Here is a 13,509-nt window from a genome sequence, read left to right as displayed (position 1 = left end):
TTCACTTGCAGAGCCCATAAAGTCTCTGAGCCTCAATTCATGAGGCTGGGGCAGGTGCTCTTTGGACAAAGGTCCATAAATAACAACTACAGGGAGATCCTTCCATTTGTTCAGAAGCCCCAAGAGCTCTTTTTGACAGGTTTGTTCCTTGGTATCATCTTTCTCTATTTCTTCACTCTCTCTACTTTGTGTTCTTCTATTCTTCGTCTGACTTGTTGCCTCTACAAGTAGTTACGACCACAACTGAGCCCAAAATTTCCATTGCTAAGCAAGAAAGTGAAGTGAATTTTGTCCCTTTTTATAAACTTTCTCGTCACAATGGTTTAGCAATTTCTCTACAGTTGTTAAGTTAGTAACACAGTTGTTCGGTGAATCTGGATTCCCTATCGACTTTGCTAGCGAGAAGGTTGCAAAAAGGTGATCATATAACCCCAGGACACTGCAACCATCATAAATACATGCCAGTTGCCAAGTGTCCAAGTTTTGATCACATGACCACAGGATTCTGCAATGGTCGTAAGTATGAAAAACGGTCATAAATGACTTTTTTTCAGCGCCACTGTAACTTTGAATCGTCACTAAATAAATGATTGCAGGTCCAGTACCATATCTACATAGATAAATAGCAATAGCAACAGCACTTAGACTTATATGCTGTGTTGTGGAAAAACCCAATGGAAAAGACAAGAAACAGCAACACAAAACAATAATTCTTACTTGAAGATTCAGAGGTTTATTTTGCTAATAATTTGGAACATAGCAAGCATAATAATGCAACATCACTTACGTTAATAACCCATTGCAATGAGGACCATGTGGTATATCAAACTCCAATAGGAGAGCTTTAGGCCAATGGCAAACCAATCAGGTCCAGTCCCAACCCTTTATACCCTTTCCCGTTCTAAGACTGTTGTCAGATGATCCACTGACTTTTGCTGACTTCTGCTGATTTTTGCTGACTTTTTAGTGACCCCCTGCTGACCTTCTGCTGAACGTAATTTTCCACATATACCCATGTACATTGGAACCCACATCCATCAGCTACGTTCAGTTCCTCTTTTCCCATGGTTACAATACTCATGTTCCAAATATACATAGAACTATCTACTTTGCAATTTCGTATTGCACTAAGCTCAGCAGATTACAAATAATACGTCCGTATTGTGAAACAGTATAGAGTTCAAGTTAAAGCTTTGTTTTAAATCACTACTATGGGGCCTATCTCAGGTTTGCTGCAGCCTCATCTTGTTATATGAGGAGGGGACTATATTTTCATCTCCCACAGTGCTTCACAGTGCTTTACACTTCTCTCTAAGCAATTTACTTAGTCAGCCTATTGTCCCCAACAATCTGGGTCCTCATTTTACCAACCTTGGAAGGATGGAAGGCCAGTCAGGATCAAACTGTTGGCAGTCAGCAGAATTAGGCTGCAATACAAAGTGAAGTGAAGGGAGGCTCAGCTTAGCTTTCTTGCAGAGGCTGCCAGCCTTATGACAGCCTCTTGCTTTTCTTCTGGCAACTGGCAGTTCTTAAAAAAAGAAAGGGAGCAACAGTAATTGGGGGGGCGGGGTTTGCAGAAAACTCTTTGTCAGTTTGTGATGATCATTTCTCCTTGCAGTATTGAATAAAATAAATCCCAGAGAAGAATTTACACCTTGGGTTAAAAGCGTATATCAACAGCAAACAGCAAATAACATAGCCAGTGGGACATTTTCTTTGATTTTTTCTGTCAGTAAAAGTAACCAGAAAAAAATGTTCTTTCTCCTTTATTATTTGCATTTATTTTAGAAATATGTGCAAATAAGTTTTGAAAAGATAAACAAGTATCAAGCACTAAGAATCAAGGAGAATATAAATTAAAATACTACATGGAAGATGAAGCATTAACCATTGTGCAACCACAAAATACAACAAGATAGCTGGTTACCAGAGTATTGATAGAAACATGTCATTAAGACAATTGTGCTGTCAACACCAATAGTTGGTTTATTTGTTTCATTGTCCTGCAAGGGAGGAAAATGTATAGGTAACCAGTTTGTAAGACTTAACCAAAATTTGATTGCTTCACATGTGACACATTTAAACCTATTTGTTTCCCCAAGTGTATAAATAAAAATATAAATGTAACTAACCAGGGTTTGGAAACATGGGTATTATTATGTTGTGGGCTCTGATGAGCAGGAATGAAGACACGCAGTTGAGTACAGAGAAACTCATTCTTTATTTAAGCTGAAACTGTACTGAGGATTTGGAGTCACCCTGCCTCAATATATAGCCAGACCCTCTGGAAGCAACCAATCGGATTGAACCCATGTTTGCCACCCAAAGTTGACCAATTGCAGGACCGGAGACATCCTGTCTGGGTTGCTGGAGAACCGTTAGTTCTCCAACAACACACATGGTGATATTCCAAAAGCTCAGTACATAACAGGTATCATGTTTATTAGAGAACCATGTCAAGCCATCCCCTCTTTTGAGGGTGTTGTAGGTGGCCAAACTCTGGTTACCACAATCAAGAAACAGAGAAAGTAATTTAGGTTTGGAGCCCCCCCCATACCCCCATATTAGTCTTATTTTGAAAAAAAATCATTTGGTGAAATAAAATGCAGAAAATATAACCTCCACTAAACTGAGGCAGCAAGTGAAGACAGCTGAAAATTGTGAAGGCCAAAATTTTCTCAGGAAATTCAGAACTGAAATATACATTTATGTGAAGTTTGAAGTTTAAATGACAGAATGTCTGTCTAGGCAATTTCCTATCTATTTTCCATGGAAGAAAGAAAAACCAAAGGCAATAGGTTTCTGTGCAAATTCAAAAACAAAACTATAAGTAACAAACTGAGATAAGCAATTGTCAGTAGGAAAAATTAACATTTTGACAAGCAGTGAGTAAATGTAATTTAAACAGAAGGAGGAAATAGCAACATTTTCTTTCTTTTCTCTAGAAGATCATTATTTGCCAAATGGCATGTGGTTTTTCCCCCCCTAACATTTGCAAAACAGTCTGCAGGTTTCTTCTAAGATAATTTGTAAAAAAAAAAAAACACACTGGCCATATGGAGCCGAAGGGATGATTGTGTAAGTCAGTGAACACAAACCAAAATAAGTTGATATTGGAGAAGAGGGATCCTGGTTGATTTCTTTATGGAGCTTCCAACCACAAATATAGGTACAACATTTAATCAGCTCAACAATGATATATTTGCACTTTTTCCTTTTCAAAGCCATACATCAAGATGGCAAAACTCAACATTGTTATAATGCAGTATATAACACTAATTCAAAAGTGTCAAAGGTGAAGAGGACACTGCACTCTGTGGTCTCCTAAATTAGGGCTACTGGATAGTAGCATATCTTCCACTTTTCAAACAAAATTGACTGCATTTCTGAGACATTCGTGGATCAGGATGGAGTGAGGGCAGTCATGATTTATTGACAATCCACCAACTGCGTGGCAAACAGAAATACAAGCAATACCATTGTTTCTGCCCACACTGTTGAATAATGTATAATTTTATATGGCAGAAAAAAATGTATGGACAGAGAATCAGTAGAGTTAGGAGGTGAACTTTTATAAGCAAGTTTTCTCAAGGCTGGTGTTTGTGTGAAAGGAAAATGAAGATAAACGTTATTTAGGAAATAACCTGGTGATGGGAAAGGCTAAGTCGCTTAGGTCTATTATATCGACAGCTAAGAGCCTGTGGTGTGCTCTCCTTAAGGAGAGAGAGTGTGAATCATATAAGTATCTGAACTGCTCCTGAACTGAGAATGTAAGGAAGAGATGAAGGGCCTGAGAATGTTAGTGAGTAAAAATGCAAGTAGAAAAATAGGGACCACTACGGTGGGAAGGTAACAGCGTTCCGTGCGCCTTTGGCATCTAGTCATGCCGGCCACATGACCACGGAGTCGTCCTCAGACAAACGCTGGCTCTTCGGCTTTGAAACGGAGATGAGCACTGGTCCCTAGAGTCGGAAACGACTAGCACGCATGTGCGGGGGAACCTTTACCTTTACCTTTAATGTGCAAGCTAACAAAGTAAGTCTATATGACAAAGAAAGAAGATAACTAACCATCTTTCTGCTAACCATCTCTGCATCTTTTGCTTCTCGGTGCAGAACGCTGGCGCATGCCAAGTTGAATTCCACCACTGATGGTCAAAAATCTAATAATAACAACAACAAAAGTGCACAGTATTTTTTGACTCCTGATACCAAGCTTTAAATATTATAGATACTGTTTGTGTGGTGCTATTTTAGCTGATGGTCGGAAAACATTGGTGTCACAAGAAAATAGTATTAAAGATTAAGGTTTTTGCCATGAAGAACCAGTTGTGGTAATACAATTAGTCCTCGACTTACAACATTTCATTTAGTGACCGTTCAAAATTACAATGACACTGAAAAGAAGTGACTTATGACCACTTTTCACACTTGTGACCATTGCAGTATCCCCATGGTCAGGTGATCAAAATTCAGGTGCTTGGCAACTGACTCATATTTATGATGAGGGTCCCTGGGTCATGTGATCCCCTCTTGCGACCTTCTGAACAAGCAGAGTCCGTGGGGAAGCCAGATTCACTTAACAACCATGTTACTAACTTAACAATTGCAGTGATTCACTTAACAAATGTGGAAAAAGGGGCAAAACTCACTTAACCAATTTCTCATTTAGCAACAGAAATTTTGGGCTCAGTTGTGCTCATAAGTCGAGGACTACTTGTACTAGTGGAGAAATGAAGGTTGTCAGGGTTTGTTTAGTTTATCCAGCTAGGGAACAGAGGCTGCTTATTTTACCTTTCAACTTTTTGTCCCTTTCAACTCTACAGGTGAGTCCCACCCCAGGATGCATCCGTGCATTAATGAAGATGCTGTACTGCCCTTATTGCCGTGGTCTGCCCACTGTAAAACCTTGCAATAACTATTGCCTCAACGTAATGAAGGGCTGCCTTGCAAACCAAGCGGATCTGGATACCGAGTGGAATCTCTTCGTAGGTAAGGGGGGGGGGTGAACGTGAGGAGGTGAGCAAAGTAATCTGTCAAACTTTCTGATGCATTCAAACAGTATTTGCCAGGTGGAAAAATAGGACATGTTGACAGAATGCCTTCCTTCAGCTGTCATTCACATGCTTTGATCAAAATTTCTCTGGCTCCACCTGGGAGCTGTTCTCATGAAATCTCTCTTTGTGGGATGTCAAGGTTTGTAAGCAAAATTCCACCCCAGTTGGTGTGAAGCATTCTCGAAAGGTGAAAGCTGCATTTCTGATTCCATAGGAGGCAGAAGGTCAAGGGGAAGGGAGGGGAAGAAGGGAGCAACAACGACTAAATTCTGTGCATTTCACATTAAAGTTTCATGTTTGTCTGCCAGATGCAAGAATAAAGACTGCATAGTCCTTGCTCTCTTCTTTGCCCAAATCCAGTGTGATTGCAAATTGGCAAAGATCCATTATTGTGACAAGCAAAAAAAGATCTTATAAGGAATATTTTAAAATATTCCAAATTTATTCCTTCTGGGCAAGGGGAAGAATGGATCTCATTTCCACTTTCAGACAGTTGTGTGATCTGCTGTAATTCACAGAAGAGTTTGGAAGGGCGCCCCCCCCCAATATATGAAATCTACCTATAGTCCAGGGACCCTGGATGAGAGGGAAATGGCTCCACTGCAAAGCAACAGAATGTCATCACAATAAGACAAAAGATTAAAAAGAAAAAAAAGGATTATGTGAATATGCCCTTCATCCAACTACATACATCTATTCCTGACACATTTAAGAAAAGACTCATGAAACAGAGTTTTCCATTGTAAAGAAATCTCAAATGGATGAGCTGTTTTGACTGGTTTCCATTCCCTTTCAGGGACATAAATAAAAATTAATTCTCTTGAAGTATCTATCTATTTTTTTTCCTTTTTCTAGTACCTTGGAATGAAATAAATATACAATAATTAGCAATACGGCAGAAGGATAAACATACACACAAATATGTAGCACAGGAGAATTTGTTTAGTCTACAAAAAAAACCAAGAAGAATATGATCTTACATATTTAGGAATCATTGAGGGATGTAAAAAGAAGTAAGAGAAACATAGTGAGGAAACACAAAGAATATTAAAAGAATTAATATTTACAATAAGGATTCTTTTTTAAAAAATGCATATAATTATTTGATATTTAGGCCACCCCCATTAAACTCTGTCAACAGAATACACAACTTGTTTGCTTTCTCAATTATTGCCAGATGAACCATTTTGAACTTCCAGTGTCAAGAATTTCGAGAGCTGTTTCTTCCAATCCCAATTACCATAGTTAAGCAAGGACTATATTTATAGGTTGACTTACGATCACAATTGAGCTCAAAATTTATGTTGCTAAGCAAGACAGTTGTTAAGTGAATTTTGCCCCATTTTGCAACCTTCCTTGCCACAGTTGTGAAGTGAATCACTGCAGTTGCTAAGTTGGTGACATGGTTGTTAAGTAAATCTGGCTTCCCCATTGACTTAGCTTAACAGAAGGTCGCAAAAGGTGATCACATGACCTTGGGACTCTGCAAACACCATAAATACATGCCAGTTGCCTAGCAACCAACTTTTGATCATGTGACCATGGGGATGTTGCAATGGTCATAACTGTGAAAAGCGGTCAAGTCACTTTTTTCAGTGCCGTTGTAACTCTGAACAATCACTAAATAAACTGTTGTAAGTTGAGGACTATCTGTAAAACACACTCAGGCTTTTAAGATTCTCTTATTAGAGTCTATCTCATAAAACATGGAATGTAGAATAACAGAGCTGGAAGGGGCCTTGGAAGCCTTCTAGTCAACCTCCTGTACGAGAAAGAAATCCTTTGCATTTGAGGCAAACGGTTGTCCAATCTCTTCTTGAAAAGAGTGATGGAGCACCCACAACTCTTGGAAGCAAACCATTCCACTGATCAATTGTTCTCACTGTCAGGAAATTTATTCAGGATGGGTTTATTGTTGGCCTGATGACACTGCTGACTACACACTACTCTTGCAGCAGTTGAGATAGTATTGGTTCTGGGAACATCTCCATCAATCTCTTTTCATGCACAGATCTTTTTCTCATGACTTGTAGAGTTAATTGGAATAACCACTCTGCAGGAAGCAGGAACCAAATAAGAGGTTCTAAATCACTGTTGGGAACCACAGGGAAACTTGAGCTGGTCCAGAATGTAGCAATCCATGTTCTTTGTATCCAGACATACTACTTCCATGTTATACCTGTAATGTATTGGGCCTTTTACTTGAAGTGTTTTCACGTGTCTTTGAATGCTGCTTGAGATTGCTTAATTAGGGTCTCTGTGTAATGGTCGCTGGCTGCCCAGACATGCAGTCTCCAGGACAATCATTGGTTGGCTCTGGGGTGGGAATAGGTTCCTTCAAACCTATTGGCCACTGCCTAGTGGCCAACCGTATAAGTAGCTGCGTAGAAGCCTCTGTTCTCAGTTCTGTTCTTGTTACTAAAATAAAGCAATGTTCCTGTTTGAACCCTCTCGTCTCGCCTCCTGCTTCCCAAGAGTCCACTACACAACAATACCAATGCTGTGGAAACTGCACTGCTTGCCAGTATGTTTCCAAATGTAACACATGTGGTCTCAGGACTTGGGGATCCATGATACCACCTTTTCCATATAAATTCTGCCCATCCAATCTGGACAGCCATATCTAGGAGTCCTCACCTACTCAAAGTGCATTGGAAGAGAACAGCCTGTCTCTTGCACAAGAATGACCCCCCCCCCAGGTATCATGACCTTCCAGAGGCTGGTAAATACTGTTCCTAGCTTTTACAGAAGGCCTTTGGGACTGACTATGGAAACACAAGCTCCTGTATATTCGTAGTTGTTGATTTAATTATTCCACAGTGTATTGTGTATTATTGTTATTCTAATATCTGTGAATCAGCTAAAACTCATAAGGATGAAGGCACTGGAATAAATGGATGCTTCTGCTTAAACCTGGTCAAGTTTCAAACTGACCAAGCCTATACAATTGCCACTGAGAATAAGATAATGAAACAAGTATGTTCAGCAACATTTCTATTAGATGTCCTTTACCTCTTCTAAAAATGGTTATTTCCAGACATTTGTTCTGGTCTTTTTAGTACTGTAAACTGAGGCTGGATGAAATAATACATGTGCAAGTCAGGCAGATATTTTGTTGGATGTTATGATTGGCAGTGCTTCTGTCTTATCAAATAAATACCATAAATACCCTGGTGATCTACACATTTGGCAGCATATTAAGGATTTTTTTTCTGTAGCTCTACAGTATATCCTTTTATAAAGAATATAATATGGATAATAAGCTGACCTAGTGGTTAAATAAAGAAATCTTTTGTGTTAATAAACAAGATATAATCCTTTTTAAAAAATTATTTAAAGGTCCTTGTTGCAGATAATAATAATAATAATAATAATAATAATAATAATAATAATAATAATAATAATAATAATAATAATAATAAAGTTGGAAGGGACTTTGGAGGTCATCTAGTCCAACCCCCTGCTCAGGCAGGAAACCCTATATCATGGTGTCAAACTGCCAGCCCATGGGCCGGATGCATCACCGGGAAACCATGCCCACCCCATTGCCGTCAATAACGAAAAAGCTCTGATACGTTGCATGACGTCACATGATGTCATGAGTTTGATATGTCTACCCTATACTATTTCAGACAAATGGCTGTCCAGTCTCTTCTTAAAAACTTCCAATGTTGGAGCATTCACCACTTCTGGAAGCAGGTTGAGGCAGGTTGATTAATTGTTCTGTCAGGAAGTTTCTTCTTAGTTCTAGGTTGCTTCTCTCCTTGATTACTTTCCATCTGTTGCTTCTTGTCCTGCCTTCAGGTGCTTTGGAGAATAGCTTGACTCCTTCTTTGTGGCAGCCCCTGAGATATTGGAACACTGCTATCATGTCCCCCCTCATCCTTCTCTTCATTAGACTAGACATACCCAATTGCAGCAACCATTCCTTATATGTTTTAGCCTCCAGTCCCCTGATCATCTTTGTTGCTCTTCTCTGTACTCTTTCTAGACTCTCAACATCTTTTTCACATCATGGTGACCAAAACTGGATGCAGTATTCCAAGTGTGGCCTTACCAAGGCATTGTAAAGTAGTATTAACACTTCACATGCTCTTGATTCTATCCCTCTGTTAATGCAGCCTAGCACTGTGTTGGTTTTTTTGGCAGCTGCAGCACACTGCTGGCTCCTGTTTAAGTGATTGTCCAGTAGGACTCCAAGATCCCTCTCACAGTTACTACTATTGAGCAAGGTACCACCTATACTATACCTGTATATTTGGTTTTTCTTACCTAAATATAGAACCTTACTTTTTTCACCATTGAATTTTATTTTGTTAGACAGCACCTAGTGTTCAAGTCTGTCCAGATCTTCCTGTATCTTAAGCCTGTCTTCTGGAGTGTTGGCCTTTCCTGCCAGCTTGGTGTTGTCTGCAAATTATTTTTTTCTATATGTGTCAAACATGTGAAACAGAGTATGGATTTTTTATTGACTGGATAAGGACCAATAAACTAATATTGAATGCCACAATATGCAGCATATGTTTCCAGTTCAACACAGATGATTCTGAATTTCAGGAAGCGATTGTAAGTTCATCCTACTAACAGGGAATTTAAAATTGATTTTAAACTAGAATATTCCATTACTGTGTTCATAATGGTCCTCTTATATCAGCTATTCATTTGTAAAGAGGAAGCCATTTCTACAAACAGATTAGTATACAGAAAAGACCTTGGTGGGCTATTTTATGAAATTTCTGCCTTTTATTGCTACAACTGATGCTACTGCAGTATTTTGTTTTCTAATATCTTAGGATTTTTTGCATTTTATGTATCTTCTCAGAGTCATAAGATGGAAGACAGCATGAAAATATTGTCAATACAGGTCAATACATCTTCGAACGTTGGAAGGATATAAAATTCTCCAAACCAAACTTGCTTAATCTTGTAAAGGCTAAGCAACATTAAGACTGTTAATGGTTGGATGACCAGGAATATCAGGATAGAGTAGAAAGTTTAGAAGTATAGAAAAAGACAAAAGGAAAATAATTTGCGAGGTCCTCTGAGCTTGGTTGTCTTATTGCAGAATTTTCATTACCCAACTAGGTACATCCTCAACCCCTCTCCCCTGTAGCATTGATGATGCTACCTGGTTGGGTAATGAAAGAACCTTCAAGAAAACAACGAAGTTCAGAGAACACCAAGGACCCCATAGTTCAATCCTGAGCTACAAATATGCTCTTCTATTGTAAACTAATTTCCTATAGTTCCAAAGAAACATCCACATGTCCAAGTAATCAGAAATTGTGGTTAATTCAAGGGAGATTTTATCTGCTAGGGTAAAGATGTCAGTTATGGTGATATTGTCCAGTTACCTGAGGAATTAAATTTTCTTTTTATCATACTTTCGGGCATTACTGGCGACTTTGAAAAAAAAAATCAAAACTGTAGGCAGTCTATTTCTGTCAGAAAAATGTCAAGCTCCTTCTAATAATAAAGTTTCTATGCAGTTTCCTCCTACAGCAGCAACTGAACTGAACTGAAGACTCTACTGCACTACCGAGCTATGAATAATTGGTCAGAATTTGCTTCTGAAGCTCCTGTTGGAAACTAGGCACAGGGGGAGGTGTATTAATTGTGCTTATGGAAAGGTGGTAATCTTTATTCTCCCAGTCAGTTTAAGCAAGACTTATTTTCTTCTGCTTCATTGTATGTGCCAAGGCCTAACAGGTGGTAACTATCCTGAATTTTTGCAGATAGCTTTCATTTAATTATTGGCAAAGATTGATCACTCAGAAAACAAATGGTACCATGCAGTCTCCACCTTATATATTTTCTGTCTGCAGAAAATGCAGAGTTTATCCTGCTGCTGGCATGAAGGTTCCCAGCTTGATCTTATTTATTTCTTTGTTAGATTTGTACCTTGCCTTTCATTCTGGAGCTCAGTGCAGCATAAATACCCAGCCCCTCTACCATTTTCCCCACTACATCTCAGTAATGTAATTGGGGAAATCATTGGTCCAAAGTCACCCATGGTTCAGGATGAATTTGAATCCGGGACTCTCCAGTGCTTGGTTAATATTTTATTTATTTATTTTTTATTTGTATCCCGCCTTTATTATTTTCACAAAGGTGGTGAATGTATCCATCATACCCACATCTTCCTATTTGCCACAAAACAACAACTCTTTGAGGTGGGTTCGGCTGAGAGAGAGTGACTAGCCCAAGATCACCCAGTCGATTTTCATGCTTAAGGAGGGACTAAAACTCACAGTCTCCTGGTTTCTAGCTTGGGGCCCTAACCACTAGACCAGGGGTAGGCAAACTTGGCTCTTTTATGACTCGTGGACTTCAACTCCCAGCATGGCTGGCTCAGGAATTCTGGGAGTTGAAATCCACAGGTCATAAAAGAGCCAAGGTTGCCTACCCCTGCACTAGACCAAACTGACTTTCTGTCATCTTAACTATGAGACCACATTGGCTCTCACATGACTTATCCAGGAAAGAAGATGAAATTGTGAAGAAAATTCAGACATTTTACAGTGGTGAGATCGACATATATACTGTAAATATATCCACCTCTTTAAAAGTTTTTGCCTTTTTCATAAAAATACTTCATTCCAATCCCCATTTAAAGCCACAGAGATTTGTAAAGAGAAAAAGAACTGTAGTTCATTGCAGAGAAATTTTCCATGTTCTGAAAAAGTATGGCTCCAGGAAAATTGCTGACCACCTCAAGTAAAATCAAGTTGTAATTTACTCTGGAATGGAATTCTCTCTGTTTAAGCCATAGTTTCTGGCCCTCGGTAACTAAGATGCAGGGCACTCAAGTTTATGGGAGTTAAAATCCAGACATCTTGAAATAGCTAAGGTTGAGAAACATTGCTTTGAACAATTCTGCTCACAAGGAAGTAGACTAACCTTTAGCAGAACAAGGCTGGCAGAGTGGAAGACAATTAGGAGACTAGAGTTTGGCTGCCTTATGAACCCCCGCCCAATCCCAAAATGATTTATTTCTGAAGGAGTTATTATTGTAACTTTTCTGGCAAAGATGGAAGTAACATCTATGGGCATTTATGTCTCATGGGTCCAACTTTGGGTTCAGTGCATTTTGATCCCAATGAGGGGGTGCATTTGTTGTTTTTGCCTCAGATGTGTTTCAGAGTTACTAAAAAGTCACCATCTTTTGTGTGCATGTGTGCCTAATCATGTAATCCATATGCATATATACAAACACACACACACACACACACACACACACACACAGAGAGAGAGAGAGAGAGAGAGAGAGAGAGAGAGAGAGAGAGAGAGAGAGAGAGAGAGAGAGAGAGAATGTGAATTTGGCAGGATTTGCTTGGGATTAATAAAGTAATTTTAGGATTTCCTCTAGCTCGCAGCCTCAATTTGCCAATTTCTGATTTAATTTCTAAATATACCAGTCAATGTTTTTATTACTTGTCCGCAAACTCTTAAAGGGCAAGTTTGTTTGCTAGTGGAAAGATAGTTTTCAGTTTGATTCTTAGTGACTTCATGGCCAAATATGCCCAATAATCTCAGCAAAAATACACTTTTTTTGCCCTCTAAATCTAATTTGCAGTCCTGATATTCTCTAGTGGTCTTCCAAGCTCTTTCAGATCCATGTCTGCTGAGTTTTCCAACCCAAATAAAGTCAGATGCTACTCTAATTAGACCTTGCTACAGCTTTTAAAAATCCACTTGTTAAAGTGAATGGGATTTTGATGGCTAAAACAGCTTTTCTTCAGCTTTGGATAGAAGCCAGAAAGAGATTGGCCTATTTTAGAGAAATCTAGAGGGGGTCAGTTCTTGTGTAAATTCTGGAGCACTTCCAGATTACTTTAAGGCTCTAGTTAATATCAATACTTGAAGAGCTGATGCTCTGATCTCATCTAGAACAAAATTGTCCATAATTCAAGATTCTTGGAATGACCATACTTGATAGAGATCATTTCTCAGACATTAAGTCCCTATTGCTACTATGTTATGCCTCTTCAAAATATTAGCTACCAGCTTTTGGAAAACATCATCCACATCTTCTTGATTCAGCAACAGTAGTAGAGGTTCAACAATGACATTGCTTATATTTATTCCTCCATTATTTTAACACTACTGCTTAGATAGTTTAGGTGTTTTTTTAAGGAATGAATACTTTAAGATGCGGTTGTACTCTTCCATTTCTAACACTTCTGCTTATTTTGACAGAATTGTATCTATCAGTTGCTACATCCCAGTCATGGTCCAATTATTCCAATCAGGTCTCTGTTGTGTCTTTTCAAATACTTTTGCTGTCTTGCATTAGAAGCTCAATCTTATCCTGTTTATTTCTGATTCTCTGAGCATCAATGCATAGACAGCACAGGCCATAATTGGGTAAGTCAATGTTCTTCTCAGTTTTTCAATGAATGTCTTTAATAAGCCCAATTCAAACATCCTTCTACATTATCTGACATATATGT

At 38.8% G+C, this 13,509-nt stretch overlaps 1 protein-coding gene across 1 annotated transcript in view; it reads left to right on the top strand.

Annotated features, from left to right (window-relative positions):
* Positions 1 to 13,509, top strand: part of GPC6 (glypican 6) — a gene marked incomplete at its 3' end in the record, with an annotated part of 887,239 nt that overhangs the window by 654,968 nt on the left and 218,762 nt on the right. Inside the window, exon 4 of the mRNA XM_081327646.1 lies at positions 4,826 to 4,991. Within this exon, the coding sequence (XP_081183772.1) occupies positions 4,826 to 4,991 (166 nt within the window). The remainder of the gene's footprint in view (positions 1 to 4,825; positions 4,992 to 13,509) is intronic.

The sequence above is a fragment of the Vipera berus genome (assembly GCF_964194415.1).
Source record: "Vipera berus genome assembly, chromosome: 4".
NCBI classification, from domain to species: Eukaryota; Metazoa; Chordata; class Lepidosauria; order Squamata; family Viperidae; genus Vipera; species Vipera berus.
Note: the sequence above shows the minus strand (reverse complement) of the source record. Positions and strands in the feature narration are given on the sequence as shown.